The 21,293-nt window shown below is 38.2% G+C and overlaps 1 protein-coding gene across 3 annotated transcripts in view; it reads right to left on the bottom strand.

The window, feature by feature from the left end:
- Positions 1–5,785, bottom strand: part of itpr2 (inositol 1,4,5-trisphosphate receptor, type 2) — a 1,448,083-nt gene extending 1,442,298 nt beyond the window's left edge. For 2 of the 3 annotated variants that reach the window (XR_007935422.1, XM_051929945.1), the window contains exon 1: positions 5,325–5,782. Coding sequence is in view for 2 of the 3 variants with exons in the window: in XM_051929945.1 (XP_051785905.1) it covers positions 5,325–5,416 (92 nt within the window). In the remaining variant the exon portion in view is untranslated. Of the gene's footprint in view, positions 1–5,324 lie in introns of all 3 variants that reach the window. The other variant, XM_051929951.1, reaches the window with a different exon arrangement.
- Positions 5,786–21,293: the final 15,508 nt, after the last annotated feature.

Raw genomic sequence — 21,293 nt, 5'->3', positions numbered from 1 at the left:
CAACTTTAAGAAGCTGGTTTAAACAGAAATATCTGAAATTTAGCGAAATAAAAGTTAATTCAACAGAACATGTATAACAATGTTTTAACTTTTATATTTAATATAAATTTTAAGCAGTAGGCTTTCGTTACTGGACAGAAAACAGAATAAATTTGGAATGTGCATATGCCGAGATCAACCAGGTAGTTTGTGACATATTTATTTATACAGAGACCCTATGCTGAAATTCACACTAGATTATAAATCCCATTTGTTGTTACACTGCCTATGGGGATCCCCATCTATGCCACACATTAAAATTCAAGCCTTGCATTGCACTTTGATAGTTATTAATGTAAATATTGGCTTACTTAAGTGGTGGTTGGGTAACTACTTGGACATACCAGTATTTTAAAGTTGTTTTAACTATTAGTATTTATATATTTTATACTGTATTACAAAAGGCACAATATTGTTTCTTCACTTCAATAATGGATGTACTTTAATAAAAAGCCATTGAATGGGATTTCAGTTTTTGCATTGAAAGGCATCAAGTACTGGTATCAAATACTAAAATTCTGGTATTGTGACTTTCCTAGGGGGAATGTCAAAACTACAAGTGCTCAAGATAAAACGGTTACTATTTTTCAAACAACTTATTTTAGCAAAATTCTACTCACATTGTACATTGTTAAAGCATAGCCAATACAGCTCGAACAATAAATGTAGTTAAACACTGAAAGTTTTTCCAAAGTTCCTATATAGCTCTAGAAATCTTTATCCAGAACTCCAAAAACCAAGTATGCACAGTCCCTGCATACTTAAGTATAACCAGGATATTAACTATATGGAAGAGAGATGAAACTGTGTAATGTAAAACAAAATTGGGCAATGGGTAATTACTGTGTCCCTATACCACTGTATGCACAATCGAGTAATGTTACCAATCTACCATAAAACTAGCATGACTTATTTTCGAATTGTGATGGCACTAAAACATCCATAACTACCTAGAAACTATTTTCCTTCCTTTTGGTCAAAAAGAATAATCTGAAAAACTACAGATACCTATTTATTAATTAAAGCAGTGCTTCTTAAAGTTTTTTTTTTTTTAAATCATGACAGAATTTTGCCTCTTTTGCATCCGTAATCACTGAGTAGCATCACCCAGGGGATCCATCCCTCTTTGAGAATCCACCAAGCACATTTTCCACCATTGGAGAATCACCAATATCTTTGTCTGGAAGGCAAGGCATTCTGCAAATTACCACAAATTTCTAAATCAGTACTGAGCTAATTTACAACTCAGCATAACCCAAGTTCAGACATCACGTGACCCATTCAACCCATACTTTAAGAAACACTGGATTAAAGGAATACACTATTCATAAAAGTTTTATATCCTAACCCTAATTTGAATTAAAAAAAAGGGTCTTACTCAAATGTAAAAAGCTGACATTCGATTATAAAAGAATGGTTAATTGTTTTATCTGAACTAATTTCTGGCATTAAGTTACTCCAGAAGTGTTATGTAAAGCTGCAGTATTTTACTGATCTGTTACTGCAATTCATTTCCACGATACACATTTTCATAATTTTGAATGGTTACCTTATCTTCATTAGCAAAACTTACAGCCAGAACTGATTTACAACATAGTTCCACCTCTTCCCTTCATTCTTACTGCAGGTCAAGAGTCCTGTCTTTAATTCAAACGCACAGTACTATGGGAATGCATCTTTCAGGTTTATCTTGCAAACCAAGCCTTTTGGAAGTATTAATAATATTTTAGCTAAAAATGCATGTATCTTGCATGTTTTGAGCATATGAATGAATAACTGACATGTGGATTGTGTGACATGAGTGACATTACTTTTTTCCCCCCATGAACGTTTTCCACATCATCTGCTGCTGGACAGAATGGGTCACCAAAAAATGAGTTTACATTTTTTTTTCAGCAACATCTTCAAACTACATGGGGTAAATATATCATTATTGGTGGAGTATATTCATTTAAATGATTCATTAGCTCTTCTTACACACAATGTATTTCCTTTAACATCCAAAAGACCTTTTTTTCATGGTGCTGTGCAGCACTTCTGAACTACCACTTAGCTGTTATCATGCAGCTCACTCCTGCCCTGCAGAGTAGTGCTCCACAGGAAACGGTTCATCATTCATGTTTTGAGTCAATACTTTATTGGGGACATCAAAACTACCTATCACTCCCACCCATAGCTCTTCATTCACATGGTTATGTTTAATGGTGTTAATTATATCACGGGGAAAACTTGTTCATTTTTTGGTGCGTCACTGTATTTGATAGTTCAATAATCCACGGCAAAAGCTAGCATATGGGTAGTGTAATGGGACTGAACAAATCGGTCTAAAAGGAAAGTACCAGATCATATATTATTTTTACCACCACCAGAAAAATTAGATGGCACATTTGCCTTAAGTACGAATAGCATCAACTTGGTCAGCTCCAAATCGACACAACTGTATTGTAGATTACTGCTCGTTATTCAGAAGGAAATAAACCTCCAGTAAATTACAAATTTAATGCATAAAACACACAATTAGACAAGGGGCAAAGTGTGCACACATGGCTGAAAAAAAATTCACCTTCCAAATGTTTAGCAGCCACAAATGCATTGTATGCAAGAAGCAGAGTGGTATGTGATCACCAGGCAAACACTAGCAACATCTCCTATTTACTCAGAAGTCTGCTTCATACAGTGATTTTAAGGCAAACTGAGAAGCAAAGAACAAAAATGGATATGATGACATTTCATAAGTCAACAGAGATGTGTGCTTTACTGCTGCAAATCATTTACCAGCTGCAAATTAAAATGTATGGAGTTTATACAATACAAAGTCAATTAAAAACTAATCACAAAGTTAAATTATACAAACAGACTATCATACATAAGCTTTTGTAACTAGGAGTGATTTTATCATGGTTTCTTCTTTCTTCATCATGGATAAAAAAAAATCAAAATGAAATATTTTTGGACTTAGACTTTAAATGTTAGTCATATTTTGAATTCAGAAAATATTCATTAATCATCAAAGTTGTATTTGCTCACTATTAAAAGCATTATATGTCAGTGTTGATTAATATTAATGACAACCATAAATACAAGACATTTTACAATTTTATGATACAAACACACACCACAAAGAATATCTGATGAACCTTTTACATTAAAACTTAAACCATGAGGATTTATGCAAGTCTTTTGTCTTGTGCATATACTTTATGAAATGATAAACACCATGTACTGCATATTTAAAGGTATTACTGGCTTAAAGATAACTACTGTTTAAAAAATATAAAAACTGCATCTTAACTTGACCCTCATTTGTAGGTCATTAGTCCTGCCTTCAGCTCAAAAAGTCTTTTACACGATTCTAGCAAAAAAGGCATGCGTTTTGCACTTTTTGAGAATTTGACTGGATAAATGACATGTGGATTTTATGACGGGAGTAACATGAGATTTTTTTTTTATTTCCTATTTTCCATGGATATTTTTCATATTGTTTGCCATTGTCCTGTTCTTTCAGAAATGTTATGTCCTTTCTCCATGAAAATTTGAGATTACAATTTTTTCTTGGCCGCCACCACCAGAAGTACATGTGGTAAGGAACAAAAAATATATATATATTTTTGGGTGGGTTAGTCTTTTAAAAGGATGGCATGACATGGTTATTTCTGGCACTGTTTTGCTACTCTACTGTGAATTGCTCACATCACCAAGTTTTGTTGCATGCAGTGCAAAAGGCTGTCAAAATAAACACAAAGGAAGAACTTGAAATATACATATGGTTGCTAATGATGCCATGTCTGAAAAAAAAAAAAATTCTTCCCACAACACAATGTTCAAGAAGTGATTATTTCATTATACTTTACCACACCATCCGTTTATTGAACCTATACACTTATTTCCCCAACCACTTTAGTCCATTTTGTATGTTCCAAGGGACTGGTGCCAATCCCAATAGTATCAACTGCAAGTCAGGAATGTGTTAGTGCATCACTGGGTAAATTAGGTAAACAAAGTAATCTATAAATCTTAGAGGGGCAGGCCAGGATAACCAGACAAAACCCCACACAGACAGTGACAACTGTAATGGAATCGTCAGACATGTGTATACTTTGTGTGTGCTCATTCTGCGAATGGACTCGAATTCGATCCTGCCTTGTGCCTGATGGTTGCTGTGAACCCTTAAAAATGAAGGGACTGGTGGATAATTAATAAACAACAACAACACATGGCTCTCAAACTAACTTATTCAAGTTTGCTGTCATGGTTTGGCAGAGCCTATTCGGCTACCACTGGGTGCATGGGAGACATTAGCGCTTTACATTGCTGGACCCAATTTTGCAATTTCCCTCAAAATAGCATCTACGGTTTATTTCACTTGAGTGCCACACATCACGCACTAAAAACCGATTACAAATCTAAGACATAATGTTATTCCAACCCACAAGTAACGTATCAAATTACGAAATGCCTAGTGACTCGGTTCTGAATACGCAATAGAGAAGGATCAATACTGTTACTTAAGGAAAGGCTGAGGGAGATTGTTAGGCATAATAATATGGGCAGATATCGCTTGAATTTTAAAGTCTACGTTCGGACACACTTATTAAGCAGTTCACTATCAACATCATAAACTCAAAAAATGTTATAAAACCTACGTTTATTAAAAACAAAGAAAAGATACCTAAGTCAAGACATTCGAAAGGCTGAAGAAATTCGCGGTGTGAGGACCTACACCTTGACATTCAATTCCTGCCATCGGCAGATATGACACCGTTTGTTCACTGGTACTAACCAAAATACGAACGTGTAATAAAAAAGTATAAAATGTAACGCTTAAACCGACAAAAGTGGCTGCCAAGATCTTGTCAGACTCGCACTGGAAAAGAATGTTTTGTCCGTAACAGTGACTTTATCAAATAAAACATTTCTTGCGGAAGGCCACCGACACTTTTTCCTGTGTTGTTTAGTGTTTGCATATGCAAACTAGTACCTCAAAAGCAGGCTGGACAGTTAGATGCAATAAATCTTTCACGTGTAGCCTGTGAGCTAAGCGCTGCCCTTACCCACACCTCCAGAAAACAGAAAGTCATGCTTTGAACTCGTTACTTTGGCTCCACGGGCCCTTTATTTAGCTACCTTCTTACGCTGCTCACTTCCTACATTTGTGAATCTGCGACGGACTATCGAGCTTTCTTGCCATGTGTGCACAAGTCGATAACAACATCTGCGATTTATTACTTATATTACGTGTAACGCAGGTAGCAAAATCCACTCCAGAAAATCACTTTCAAACTTACCCCAGCGTGCTAATAAATCCATTTACTGTTCCTTCCGCGTACAGGGAAACAATATCCCCGATGTGAAGAAAACTGGAGCGTTGCTCAGACATTTTTTATTCGTACATCTTCTGACTCTCACTCCCTTCTTTGCATTCCTGGAGCTGTGACGGGCGCAGGCTTTCACAGAGAGCACACGGTGCCCGAGTACTGCCAAATGCACTATTTGTCCGTTCAACAGTCTGCGCCAGAGCCGCTGCAAAGTCCTGCGGGTGTGAGCTAAAATGGCCCAAAAAACACAACTTTTTCTAGGAGACACTGCGTTGCGACTGCTCTCTGGAATAAAACACGAACATCGTTCACTTGACGTCTTCCTGTGCTGGAGCAACTTCTGACAAACTTGTCCGCTCTGTTTCGGGGAGGAGATTGCGCCACACCGCCTATCGAGCACAAGCACACATATGCGCGCACCCAGCCGACTACTGATCGAGTGTGTCAGTCTGTCTCTTCCCTCTTTCTTTCTTCCTCTCTTTCTCGCGGGCCTATGCAGATTCTCCGCTCCGCTTATCGTGTACATTATTGTAAATTACCATATGTATGAAAAGCAAAAGGTTCCTCTTTGCCTCGCAGTAAGTAAGATGTTAATTTGTTAAAGATTTACCTTAAAACTGATATTTCTGCAATAGTTGGGGGTGGATATTTGTATTTGTTAAAAGCTGTGTAAAAGAAAAGTTTGGGGTTTGGGGATACCCACCAGATTAAATTGGAGGGGCTTTATCAAAAATTCTTAAAGTTACAGGATGTTGCTAGGTTACCCTTGGCAAGAAAATGACACCAAGCATGTAGGAATATCAAATACGTGGAGGCAGCAAGCATAATTCAACTAGACCTGGGGAAGCTTCAAAATAAACCAAGCAGTTGGAAAATAACACATAAAGGTAAAAGGAACGTTAGGGAAAATAGTTAAGAATTAGATAAATGCAGGAATAAATGCTGTAAAGTATTTTAGGGTTTACAGTGACAATTCTCGAAGACAGTCTGCAGAAGCGATTAATCAGCAAATAAAATGTTAGGTTATATTGAGCACACTGAAAACAAATCAAGAGACAACATGAGACATCAAGAGACTCAATATGCAATACTAAAATCACATCTAAAATATTTTGTGGATAGCAGCAATAGAGGCAACAAAGAATACAGCACCCACATGAAACTGTGGACAAAAAAAAAAACTGTCCTACTCTGACAAACTAGGGGAATAAAAAAACCTTTAGTGTTAAGTGGAGAAGGCTACATGGGGATTCATTTCAGATGTTTGAAATTCTCAAAAACATCCATAATGTTTATCACCAAGTGTTTACAGAAAGGGAGAGAAGGATGTGTCCAAGTAAAGTACTCTGCACTAATATGAAGAATTTAACGTGCATGTAGGACTTTACAGATCCATTTGTCTAGTATCATATTGTAGCATCCCATAAAGAAACCTCACAGGACACCACATAAGCATTTTGGTGGATGCTGGAGTACCTTGCTTTATTAATTCAATGCAGTCCCTACCAGTATTTCCCTCTTGTCAACCTGATGTTAAAGTCCCATGCACACCATAAAAACAAGAAAATCATAACCGCATACAGCTTCACTCACTGCTCTAACTTGCACTGTTTTCCGCTCTCTATTGTCCTCTATTACGTTCCTCCTATAATGATGACTAATTTCATTTATATTGTGCTTTTCTAACTGCTCAAAGCACTTTACACAGTGTGGGGAACCACTTCAACCTGAGTGTTGCAACGGCAGTCATTTTGTGGCAGCCCACTCTTCACACATTAGCTAGTGATGAGAGAGACAAGCAATTACGGGATGATTAAGGGGGGTATAATGAACAGGTCTGTGATGGTCAACATTCTTTGAAAAAATGGCTAGAGATTGTTTATGACCACAGATAGTCAGGTCCTCAGTTTTATGTTTCATCCAAAGGACAGTATCCCCATCACTGCACTGGGGCATTGAGATTAACACACAGACCAATGAGTAAGTGCCCCCTAATGGCCTTACCAACACTTACAGAAGCAACCCAAGTTTATCCTAGATGGTCTCCCATCCAATTACTGTGCGGGTTCAAACACGCTTACCTTTACGTGGATTACCTGTTCTGAAATACACATTGAATACTGTAGCTCCTGAATTTGTCCTGAAGCTCCCACCCTCTTCAGCTGCTCATCCTTCTTTTTTTGCCACTTACTTTGTCTGGTCTCTGACAAGCTGCAGTCCCAGATGCCTTTCTTCTGCTGTACATGGGGGGGAAGCACCAGTCATTGTTTCAGTATGTTATATTTGGCTCTTCCATGTGCAGCCAAGATTTGAAGGGTGTCCTTTTTGGGGACATAATCATTGAATGTCTGCTTTTTGTACTTAATGGTATCCTTTTGGCCTCATCCAACTGTGATCTCCAGCACACATTAGATCAGTCTACTAGTGAGTGTGATACAGTTAACAGAAGAATCAGCATCTGAGTCATAGTTCTTTTTTAAAAAAAAGAGAAGATTGGTCTCTGCAGCGGTCTCAAATGGATGAATTTAAGCACTATAGGGTCTAGTTATTAACTATTGGAAAGAGGCATTTTGAGATTAACAAACAGATTACTGAAATGGAGTGTAGTATAGCAGCTCTGGGTGATGGTGAAGCGGGAGTTCAGGCCTTTGATGAGTATTCACTTTATCTCCACATCCATATGACCAAAAGCAGACAAAAAGATTGTGAGTATGGAGTACAATACTAAAATGGAATTTTTCATCAAGGTTACAAGATTATAGCAAGGAGATAAGCAACCTAGAGAATCCTAGGGTTGAAGAGTATTTTTATAGCATCCTTGCAACCTCTCTCTCTCTAACTAGAGTGTGGAATAGTCAGAAAGCCTTAATTCTATCATATACATGAACAGTAGCCCTATCTTCCTGAGTTAACATGCAGGGAATAATGACAGTGGATCATTTGTTATATATTAGTTGTGTGCCATGAAGAAATTACTTTGAGAATGTTTGCATAAAATTAAATCTGGTGAAGAACACAAATGAGATGCTACCTGTTGTTTACACTGTATAAGCAGACATGGAAGACAACTTTTGTCGTAGGTGAAGGAAAGGGAACTTGCGGTCTTAGCAGAGGAAAACCAAAGCATATTTTGGCAGGTAGAGAGTGAGGCTATGCACACCTAGCCAGAAGTAAATGAACAGATTAAAGTTAAAGAGATAAAACAGAACTGAGTGTTTAATCAATTAATGCCAATATTTATTGAAAGGCCAGAATCTCCTCTAGTTACTGAACTTTCTTCATTCATGTTACAATAAAGCACACCACCTAATTTCTTTAATAGCTGAAGCATTTTAACAAGTGGATTATTTTACAGGCACAAAAGTAAAAAATAAACCTGCCTCCTTTACTAAACACATTAAAATACCAGACGTCATTATGTTCTGTCCTGTTGGCACAGTGGTTAGTACTAGCACTTCATGATTCCAGAGTCTTGGGTTTAAATGCCACCTGGGAACTTTCTTTTTTGGATTTTCCACATAAACCTGTGTCTACATGGACTTTCATTCAATATTCTGGTTTCCTTCACCACCCTCCCCAAGATAAGCGTGTGTGCTGTGAAAGACTGGCATCATACCCAGGAACAGTTTCTGCATGCTCCCTATAACAGAAGATGATGATAAAATGGCTAGTAAAATGGATGAAAACATTTACAGTGACAAGGTTTAGATAGCATTTTGTAATGTTATTTTTTTAATTTTCTACTTTATCAATTTCCAGCTAAGCGTCTTATTGTATGTATCTTATAATTTATGAAGGGTGTAATCAAGATTATCCAGTTTGGCATGTGCATCAGACAGAACTGGGAGTGCTTTTGGAATCTTTATCTTTAGCCCAGGTAAGTACTTGTAAGTGCTCTTACTATATAATCATGAGATTAAAATAACTGGTTATGTTTTCCGGGCCATTCTGTGCTATACTTGAACTCCTTTATGTGAACATTCAGAGTGGTTTGAAATAGTTTTATACTAGCAGTTTAATTCATATCAATTTATTTTTATAAAGCCACACTTCCACTTATAGGACCAACATGATATGTACTACTGTAATTATAAATGCTGTATAATTAAAATATAACACAACTTGACATAAAATAAAACAAACACAAAACATAATTTTGAAACACCACCAGCAAAGCAATAGGCAATATAATAACATAGCAATATAACGTAACTTATTCACATTTAAACAAGTTCATTGTCATTGCATGGGTTTAATGGGGCAAAGACTAGTCTAGGGCGAGGTGCCACTCCATGACAAGGCCCTCTCAGGGACACAATCACACACACTCACGCAGGGCTAGTTTAGATTTGTCAATCAACGTAACATACATTTGTTTTGGGCATGTGGGAGATAACCTGGAGTACCTGGAGAAATTTCACAAGGAGAACATGCAAACCCCACACAGACAACAAAGAGATGTGACATTCAAAGTTAGGATGCTGAATTCATGAGACCAGAGCAATTCCTACTGTGCCACCACCCTGCAAAATGTATACAGCTCACTAAATCAGGAAATAAATGATATAATGTATCTGAGGAAGTATCATATTTAGCAGATAAATACAGCTACCTATTCTCAACATAAAAATGAAAATTAATATTGTGTAAGTGAACTGAATCTCTTAATGGAAAAATATAAAGAGAAGAAAAGAAACACTGAACCATGACATACACCACATCTAACTAGGAATGGGAATGAGGTAATACAGTCTTCAGACATCTGCACATATGATTTGATGAATATGAATCAAAGCATCAAAATCAGTTTCTAATAATCAAATGAAAATCTATGTAGAAGAATACTCTAATAAGCAGTGTCTAAAGCTGCATTTTTCTTTAAATGCCCAGTGATGGTGAAATTCCCTACATTGGAGAAAAACAGATTATCATTTACATTATGAGTTAAGGTTATTTTTGTTAAGTGAAAGCCAAACTACTGTATAGTCTATCGTTAGCATTTTCTGTTTTGAAAATAAGATCTTAGCTACAAGAACACAAATGAGATGCTACCTGTTATTTACACTGCATAAGCAGACATTAAAACCTTATATAAAAATCTTGGAAAGACAAAGTGAATTTGAAATTGGTCTATAATTCTTAAGATTATGAAGATCTAAATCTGATTAAATTAGCAAAGACTAGATTAAACCAGAGTGCATTTTTCCCCGAGCAATAAAGTTCATTTGTCCTATTAAATGTCATCATGCAGTATCTTTAGGCATAATACATTTATCTAGGAAGAGTGACACTTGGGGGAGTTAAAATATGACACATGCAAGTAAACTTAAAGACTGCATGCCAGAGTATTGAGGTAGAGTATAAAGGATTCTTCTTTGTTCTCGTCATCCATTTTTATACCTACAGATTACTCCTCACAACACACTCCTCTCCTATGAATAACAGAATAAACATAACAGCATGAAGGAAGTGTGGGATGGGATGAAGATCATCACTGGCTGCAGCTCGAAGCGGGTTACCACCATCGAGAGAGACGTGAAGAGAGCAAACCAAATGAACAACTTCTTTAACAGGTTTGACCACCCTAACCCACTCTCACTCTCACCTCGGAGTACTGCACCCTCCACACATCCTTCTGCTGATACCAGCATAGGAAAGACATCCCCACCCATAATTACAACAGCACAAGTGAGCAGAGAGCTGTGGAGACTTCGTGCCAGCAAAGCAGCGGGTCCAGATGGAGTATCACCACGACTGCTGAAGGTCTGTGCATCGGAGCTGGGGGGTCCTCTACAGCGCATCTTCAACCTGAGCCTGGAACAGGGGAGAGTCCCGAGGCTTTGGAAAACCATCTTGTATCAACCCAGTCCCAAAGGTATCACGTCCTAGTGAGCTGAATGACTTTCGGCCTGTTGCTCTGACATCACATGTGATGAAGACCATTGAGAGGCTACTGCTTCACCACCTTAGGCCACAGGTTCAACACGCCCTTGACCCTCTGCAGTTTGCATATCAGGAGAAGGTGGGAGCGGAGGATGCCATCATCTATATGCTACACCGATCCCTCTCTCACTTGGACAGAGGCAGTGGTGCTGTAAGAATTATGTTTCTAGACTTCTCTAGCGCCTTCAACACAATCCAACCTCTGCTCCTTAGGGACAAGCTGACAGAGATGGGATTAGATTCATACCTAGTGGCATGGATCGTGGACTATCTTAAAGACAGACCTCAGTATGTGCGTCTTGGGAACTGCACGTCTGACATTGTGGTCAGCAACACAGGAGCGCCACAGGGGACTGTACTTTCTCCGGTCCTGTTCAACCTATATACATCGGACTTCCAATACAACTCGGAGTCCTGCCACGTGCAAAAGTTCGCTGATGACACTGCTATCGTGGGCTGCATCAGGAATGGGCTGGAGGAGGAGTATAGGGACCTAATCAATGACTTTGTTAAATGGTGCGACTCAAACCACCTACACCTGAACACCAGCAAAACCAAGGAGCTGGTGGTTGATTTTAGGAGGCCCAGACCCCTCATAGACCCAGTGATCATCAAAGGTGACTGTGTGCAGATGGTGCATACCTATAAATATCTGGGAGTGCAGCTGGATGATAAATTAGACTGGACTGCCAATACTGATGCGCTGTGCAAGAAAGGACAGAGCTGGTTATACTACCTTAGAAGGCTGGCGTCCTTCAACATCTGCAATAAGATGCTGCAGATGTTCTATCAGACAGTTGTGGCGAGCGCCCTCTTCTACACAGTGGTGTGCTGGGGAGGCAGCATTAAGAGGAAAGACGCCTCACGCCTGGACAAACTGGTGAGGAAGGCAAGCTCTATTGTTGGCATGGAGCTGGACAGTTTAACATCTGTGGCAGAGCGAAGGGCGCTCAGCAGGCTCCTATCAATTATGGAGAATCCACTGCATCCACTTAATAGTATCATCTCCAGACAGAAGAGCAGCTTCAGCGACAGACTGCTGTCACTGTCCTGCTCCACTGACAGATTGAGGAGATCGTTCCTCCCCCAAACTATGCGACTCTTTAATTCCACCCGGGGGGGGGTAAACGTTAACATTTAACATTATACATAGTTATTGTCTGTTTTTCACCTGCATTATTATCATTCTTTAATTTAATATTATTTATTGTATCAGTATGCTGCTGCTGAAGAATGTGAATTTCCCATTGGGATTAATAAAGTATCTATCTATCTATGAATAAGAGTTGATGCTGATGCGAATAGTATAAAAAATAGGGTTAAGGATACACTTTGAAGAAGTTATAAAATGAACCAATCAGTCTTCAATAAAAACTTACAAATAATAATCTGATAGAGAGGAAATCAATCTTAAACCCAAAATTTCAAATGTTTAGAGTTTCAAGAAATACAAAATGCCAGGTGTCTTCTGAGAATGTAGTTATGCCTGGTAAATGTGAAAAATGAGTAAATAAGCTTTGATATTGGAAAAATAAAGCAAAAAAGTCTGTTGGCAAAACATTGGGTTAAAATACATTTCATAGAAGAAAGTATTTTCTTTTACACCTTGGACAGTTTCATCACCTGCCAGTATCCCTGCAGAACTAAAGAAACTGAGGAAAAGTTGCAGCATTATTTTGACTGCATAACCTGGGACATGTTGAAAGATAAATTGTTAGATGTGGACGAGTATGCAGAAGTTGCAGGATTCTTATTAAACAAATAAATAAAAATGTATGGACGACTGTGTGCCCACAGAAACGATCCATGTATTTCCTAATACGAAACAGTATGTCACTGCTTACATTGATAATTTACTGAAAGCATTCAGCAATGCATTTCAAAATAGTAATACTGGCACATACAAGAAAAGAAGATCCAAACTCAGAAAAGCAATCAATGAAGCTAAACATCACTATGGGAGTAAACCAATGATTGAATTTAGCAGCTGTAGCAAACTTTGGTTGGGGTTGGAGAAGCTTATGGACTACAAAATAAAACCTAATCCAATCTCATCTGCATGTTCCCTTCCTGAACAGATTAATGCTTTTTATGGCTGTTTTAATTGTGACAACAAGCAGTCTGCCATTCAATTGCCTGCAACACCATGTGATCCATCCTTTTCTGCTTCTGCGGATGATGCAAGGAAGAGTTATAAACAAATTAATTTTCACAAGGAAGTTGGTCTGGATAGAAGTTTAGGTCATATTTTAAACATCTGTAGCAACCAATTATCTGACATTTTCAATATTTCTATGAGAGAATCTGTGAATTCCCTTCCTGCTTCAAAATGACAACAATAATCCCTTTGTCTAAGAAAAAAAGTGGACTGTCTAAATGACTACAGACAGGTGACACTCACTCCAGTCATGGTGAAGTGTTTTAGAGAATTGTGCTTGTACACATTAAATAGAATATTACAGACAGACATGATAACCTCCAATTTGCATATTGTCACAACCAGTCCATAGACGACACCATATTCATTGCACTTCTGTTTATAGGCTGTGGCGAACGGCCGGGTCCCATGCCCAGCCAGGACGCCCCTGCTGCTTATGTTCCAGGGGAGCAGCCATGGTCAGCTCAGTACCTCCCCCGGGATGCTTGGTGGCAGCCTCCCTGGCCAACAGTGATTCCCCAACCTCCCGCAGGGGTCCATGGGAGATGGAGTCCTCCACAGCCTGGTTGGGGCCCAGTGGGGCTGTCTGGTTTCAACAACCTGGCTGGACGAATCTTCAGCCCCACCCGGAAGTGCAATTAGGACCAGGTGGTTAAGCACCTGGAACGCTTCCGAGTGGGCTATAAAAAGGGCCAGCTACCACCACTCAAGGAGCCAGGGTCGGGAGGAAGAGGACTACGTTTGTGGAGGTGTGGTGGTAAAAGGAGAAAGGATTGTTGTGTTGTGTGGAAGAGTGCTATTGGACTGTGTATTGCCTGTGGGTCACGGGGAAGACGTGCGCCCACGGGTGAAGAAAATAAAAGTCTTTGTTAGTTTTATACGTGTCTCTGTGTCGGGTCGGGCGCCTTTATAGTGCCTTGTTACAAGGCTAAACCTCGGCATTTAACACTGACCACCAAACTCCTCCATTTAGGATTTGGTGCTACTTTCTGTAACTGGATTTTGGACATCCTAACCAACACACTTCAGCATGTGTATGTTGGCAGTGTCATATCCTTCACACTGACCCTTAACATGAGCACTCCACTGGAAGGTATGAGGAGTCAACTTGTGTAGTACTTGTTCACCCATGACAGTGAGGCCAGACACAAATCCCAACTAAAGTGTGAACAGCTTTAAATTTCTTGGAGTGACTGTCATCAGTGAACTCAAGTGGACACAACACACTTCAGGTCTTGTCAAAAAGGCTCACTAGAATCCTTACTTCTATAGATGTCTGAGAACAGCTGAAATGTGTCTATCCGTTCTCACAAACCTCATCTGGTACACAGGAGAGTTCATCCTCATTGGCTGCGTTATATCCTGGTACGTCATCTGTTTAGTTCAAAATCATAAAGCACTGCAAAGGATAGTGAAGGTGGTACAGATTATTACTGGCACCAAGCTGCCTTCTATTCATGACATATAAAACACTCACCGCCTTAGAATTCTGAACAGTATAATTAAAGACCTCAGCCATCCTGCAAAGCTGCTTTTTTCACTCCTACGTTCTGGCAAATGGTACAGGACCATCAGCACTTGCACCAATAGATTCTGGGACAGTTTCTATCTACAAGCAAAAAATACTGTAACATATGGGAGTAAACCAATGATTGAATTTAGCAGCTGGCACTGTGGATGGGTGGAAGAAATACAGGAAGTGATGGAGTGCCAGCCCAGGTTGCCCCTTTTAATTTTGTCTTAATAAACAACAAAATCAGGCACTCATGGTTGCAAAAGAAAACGTAAAGCAGCCTTCTTGGCTCTAAAAGCAGTGGCTCTTATGAGCAAGTAAGTGTCTCGGAACTCCATCGTCTAGGTTCACCCAGGTCCAAATGAGACGCCCTCCGTTGGTGGCGTCAGGATTTTAGAACTGTCCAGATGGGGTTAATCGCCCTCAATGGCCATCTTCTCATTGCTGAGGAAGAGAAAAAAAAGACAATATAGTTAATGGTAGGTACCCCTCTCACGCCTGGGAAAATTAACACATTAAGTTTTGCGGTTAATGTACCCTGTTTAACGCATTAAAAAATATTGTCGCATTCAGGGCTGACCATGAGACAAATGCCTCAGGCAGTGCTTTGGTCAGGGTATCATTTTCATGTAATTTTTTATTGTTAACATGCATTAATATGAAATAATAACATAAAAAAGTTAAGTGAGCACCTAAAGAATTACATACACATATCCAATACCGTATTTATATACTAACTTTAAAAATTTAATGAAATAAAATTTCCAGTTAAAGGTTTAAAATTTCATATTACAAGATTCACATGTCAATACGTAGCACTGATGTTAATTTTCTTGATTTATATATACTGACATAGGTGCAGGGGAGTAGAACGAAACGGGATGGAGTGTGGAGTTATGGCAGTCCTGGTGGAAAACTTAAGGTAAAACTTGATGCGCTTTTTATTTTTTCATTTCATGTTTCTGTAAGAAGATCAAATCAATGTTATATCACTTAAGTGCTAAATAAGTTATCTTTGAGTGGCACTAAAACCAAAATAAGTCTCTAGTACAGGCATTAAATGGCGGACCCAGACAGAATGACAGCACTTTCCGGTCCATAATGTATTTCTGATAAATAAATGAGAATGACTGATAACATTCATGCAGCAATTTTTTTTGTTTTTGCCTTCTTGAGGTGTGCATGTCTATTCATCTCACTTAACGGAGAGCGAATTGATTTGATTATTACAGTGCATGGGTAAAATGTGCAGATGCCACAGAAGGAAGAGTGACAGGGAGCATGGCTCGTTCCAAAAATAGGAAAGTAGATGCAGAAAACTTAACTTTCAAATATGAATGTATGTATGTTCATTCTTACTGCAGGTAGTCCAAAACCAGTTTGTCTCATGTGTTCCAAAACCGTGGCTTTAGGAAAAAGTAGCAATGTAAAGCACCACAATGACAGAAAACATAGATCATTTGCGCAAACATATCCATGACAGTCTAAAGTGAGGGCACATAAAATAACCAAACTGAGAGCTTACTATGACAGATCCACCAGATTCCTCTCACATTCATTTACATCCCAGCAGCCTGCAAATGAATGTTCAATTAAAGTAGCAAGGATTTTGGGGCAACATAAAAAAAAAAACAATTTCTGATGGGCCCGTTGCAAAGGAGTGCACTTTTTAGTTTTATTCAGATTATTGTGTTTTCTTTTACTTAAAATGTGAATATGATAGGCCTACTTTTATTTTTATTTAGTTGTTTGTATTCCATACAAGTACAAGGCTGATTAAATTCAAAGGGTCCACATGTTTAAAGTTCTTTCTAAAAATTGAAAATGTAATTGTAATTATACCATTATTATTTTTTTAATACACATTCAATGACTACATATATAGGGAGATGACTCACAGCACAAACGTGAGGTTTGAACCTTTGATAGGAGAAATTTTGTTAGCTGAATTTTAATTCAATACCTCTACTCTAGTACCTCTGTATTTAACTCGCCAATCTGCCAGGTAGCTTACAGTGCTGACTGTCCTAATATAATGACGTGAAGTCAAGCAAAATGACACCTTTTATTGGCTAACTAAAAAAATTACAATATGCAAGCTTTCAAGGCAACTCAGGCCCCTTCTTCAGGCAAGATGTAATCACAGGCCCCTGAAGAAGGGGCCTGAGTTGCCTCCATAGCTTGCATATTGTAATCTTTTTAGCTATCCAATAAAATGTGTCATTTTGCTTGACTTTTCACTACATTCATAATGGCTAACACGGTAAACACCCTAGTACTACTAATAAAATGACAAAATTCTAGGAAACAGAAGTGTAATGATTATCCCTACCCATGATTAATTTTTGAAGTTCTTTTCTAATTTCTGCAAAGAACACAACGTAACCATCCAAGTAACACATGGTGTCAATTTTTAAGTGAGATAGCAGCTACTGAGATCTTTTTTAGCATGCCAGGAGCAAAGGTGTAGGTAGAACAGTGTTTTCCAACCTTTTTCTGTGGTGGCATACTTTTTGTAACCCAAAAAATCCTAAGGCACACCAAGATTCTACCACCCAAAAAAGCATTAAATCTCTTAGACGTGCTAAAAAAATCAGAAGGGGCGGGACAGGGTGCAGCACAAAAAGTAGCTTGTAAGATTGATGTTCACAGCACTTAGTGAGCACTTTGGACCCATTTCTCATCTGCTTTGTCCCTTTGCCTTTTTACAGGCGGTCCTCTCCTCGCCTCACTCCACCGACGAGAGGCAACTCATATGCCCACTGGCCCTCGGCTCTGCAAGAGTCGCTGGCGAACTCACACCCAGGCAGGCGGACCCAAGACACATCTCCTGGCTACTAAAGTGCTCTCTAAGTTTTGTGTCTGCAAAATAAAGATCACAGAGCTGCTTTTACTTCGGCTTCTCCAGCTAATCTCATCCTCCTTGGACAGGTCTAAAACACCTGAGGAGTATGTCTCTCTCAGGTCAGAAGCCAGGAGCACTATACTGTTATTTCCATGGTGCACCAGTTAATAAACAATTGTGTACAATATAATTATCAAGTCATTGATGGTGATGAATAATTGAGGATAGTATTTATGGAGTTTTAACAGACGTTTTAATGTATGCTCAATTAAGAGATGCTTATTCTTTCAATTAAAAACAGTCTTCAGCAGTCAATTCAAAGTCAACAATCATTTTACTTTGATATGTCTGTGTCTCATATGTTATGCCAATTTGGCTTCATTTTCTTACTGCCTTCTTTTCATCTTGCCTTTTAGGAAAGCATAAAAATTCAGGCTGTACTTGCTCAAGTAGTATTTAGTTAAAAGTTCAGGCTTTCGGTCATTGTTTAAGTTTAAACTATGCCATTAATTTTTTTAAATTCCTTTGTGTTGATTCTACGTTAATTCTGTGTGTATTTAGTTCATGATTTATTTATCAATTTTATAATTACATGTTTTAATGTAAGATGTGATTAATCACAATTAATTACATATAATTATGCGATTAATCAATTATTTTTTTCTTAATCGATTCTCAGCCCTAATAAGAGACAAGAGAGGGTAAAGTATAGGGGCCCCAGTGAGAGCCCCGCTTAACAGCAATAACACTATGTTTAAAGAAAAAAAGACAAAACAAAAACATGAATGCCAAACATTCACTGAATATTAAAGATCATAGGTTTGATGCTCCTGTGGGCAGTCTGGCTCTGATAGTCCCAGTCTGTTGAATGAACGTCAACTTCCTTTTGCTGAAAAGAAAGTTATTGGAGAAATCCAGAGAGTTTGGTGAGAAGAAGAAGAGGTCAGGAGTGTGAGCCGGTTCAGCGTGGTCAGAAGATGGGGGCAAAGGGAATGGCACTCTAGGGGCAGGCTGCACTTGTTAAGCATCCATAGAGCAGGAGCAACCACAGGGCTTCATGGGATCATGCTATAGACACCAAGTGGTGGTGATAGGACAATGAGGCTGGGATTGGTCTTTCCAGCATGTACAGATTGAGGTGCCAGGGACGCAAGCCAATTAAAAAGTTTATCCTTGATTTTTTAACCCTTTGCTTCATTGACTTTATATACTGAATTGACTGATTTTACTCCCACAAGATCACTTGAGTTTATTGCATTATTTATTTAGTTGAAGAAAAACTGAACTGCACTTTATTTATTGATGACCACTTTTTTGGGAATAAAAGTACTTAGCACTTAATACACAAACCTTGCTTATTTTATGTCCTCATTATACCTACTCAATCTCGGTCTATGACTATCAATGTCCTGAATTCAAGAACATTAATGCTAGTTATGGCCATCCAGCATCATATATATACGATGCTGGGTTGCCCATAACTAGGTGCAATGCGCGATATTACTGTCAGAGAAAGTTACAGGCGTTTTACGGAAATACAAACCAGTATTACTGCGAGAGGAAATTAAAGGTACACAATACAGTGACTCATATTACAGCCACATACAAGCCAGTATTACTGTCAGAGAAAATTAAAGGCATACTACTGACGCGCATGCCTGTGTTACCGACAGAGAAAATTAAAGGTATATTACAGACGTACAAGCCAGCAGACATACAAGACAGTATTACTGTCACAGAAAATTAAAGACACACAATACACGGCGGCAGCCCACAAAGAACGGTCAGATCAGCAAGTAAACATCAACAAAGAAAGGCTGAAAGACAAAGAAAAATACAACCAACAAAAAGAATGAGGTCAAGGTTCCTTGGCATTTAATATAGACTGTTCCTACTAATGTTTATGCACTACTGTTCTAGCGCCCGTTATTGTAACAGGCTTAATGACTAGTGTGTGTATATATATATATAGTCAACTATTTTGAGAAGACATGCAAGTAGAAATACAGAGAACATATGATAATAAACTTCACTTGACTAAAATATTTGGAAGGCAAGATGTATACGTATTTCAACAAATAAAACGATCAACATCACATTGAATCTTTCAGATGGTTAAAGATAATATGAAGAAAGAAGAGAATAGAAAGAAAAAAGATTGGTAACAATCACTGAGGACCACAGACTATTGTGATGTTTTTAATGTTAAAACTAGGGGGCTTCACCCCCTGCTCACTTCGCTCACCAACCCCGTGTTTGGTTTTCCAGACACACACTTTTAAGATTTTTTTTTTCTTTGAATTGTTGCTATTTCATTAGTTTCACTTTTATTTCAGAACTTATGTAAGAACAATATTTGGAATCTTTTGAGTCCCAATATGCTAAATCTTTTAAATGAGGTCAGTGAGACATATGTTTAATGACATTGTACCATAATTCAGGATAGGTTTCTCTGTTTAGAATTTCAGCACAGACAAAGCGATCTACATCATCAGCAGTTAATCATTTTTTTTGCAAAGTAACCAATAAATGCATGTGAGGTAAACCACGTTTCTGAAATTCTCTGACTTAAACTTCAAAGCCTTACAATATTTACATACTTCTGACATATCACCTATGTCCATATATTCCATCTCTATTCGACTTTTAGTTATTTCTCCGAGTAATAATTTCTCTTTTTTTGCACTAATGTGATGTTTATTGTCTTTGTTTTGACACTGTCGTTTTTTTCTGCTTTCATATTCTGTATCTTGCTCTGCATGTGTTTCTCACCTACGTTTTTTTTGTTTTTTTGAGTCTTTTGAATTCCAGTTTTCATTGTCTCTAACCTGCTCTGCATGTGTTTGGCCCCCTTGTTTTTCAACCTCTTTATGATGTTTTACTTTGTTTTCTACTCTGTCTTTTATTTCTGACCTTGCTTAGTCCTGCTTTTTTTTCAATGACACCTGGTCCGTGGTGATTATTTTCCCTTTTTCGAGTAATAATTTCCATTTGTTTGCGCTACTGCGATCTTTACTTTCTTTTTTTTTTATACTTTCTAATTTTCCTACTTTCATATTCTTTAACTTTCTCCACATTGGTATCGCGCATACTTTTTTTTTTTTTTTTTGAGCCTTTCAAATTCCACTGCTTTCATAATCTGCTGTGCATGTGTATAGCGCCAACGTTAGTGGACGTGTTTATGAAGTTCTACTTTGTCTTTTACAATTCCACTTGTTACGGGCTGATAATTACTTTCCTTATTTTCTGAATTTGCACCTAGATTATTTTTTCTTTTTTGCTCTTTTTTCTCTCCGCTTTTGAGTCTCTTTTGTCTGCGCTGCTTTCTTCTTCGCTTAGTTGTCGACATTTCATTTATAATGTATTGTCCTTATACGCTTTATATGCGCTGAGACCCTGGATCTGTGTGTGCTCAAATCCTTCACACGACTGAATGTTTTGCTGCCCCGTTGTCTTATTTGATATTGATTGTAAGTAGGG

Source organism: Erpetoichthys calabaricus, chromosome 1 (genome assembly GCF_900747795.2).
Source record: "Erpetoichthys calabaricus chromosome 1, fErpCal1.3, whole genome shotgun sequence".
Lineage (NCBI taxonomy): Eukaryota > Metazoa > Chordata > Cladistia > Polypteriformes > Polypteridae > Erpetoichthys > Erpetoichthys calabaricus.
This window is presented reverse-complemented; position numbering and strand designations above follow the sequence as displayed.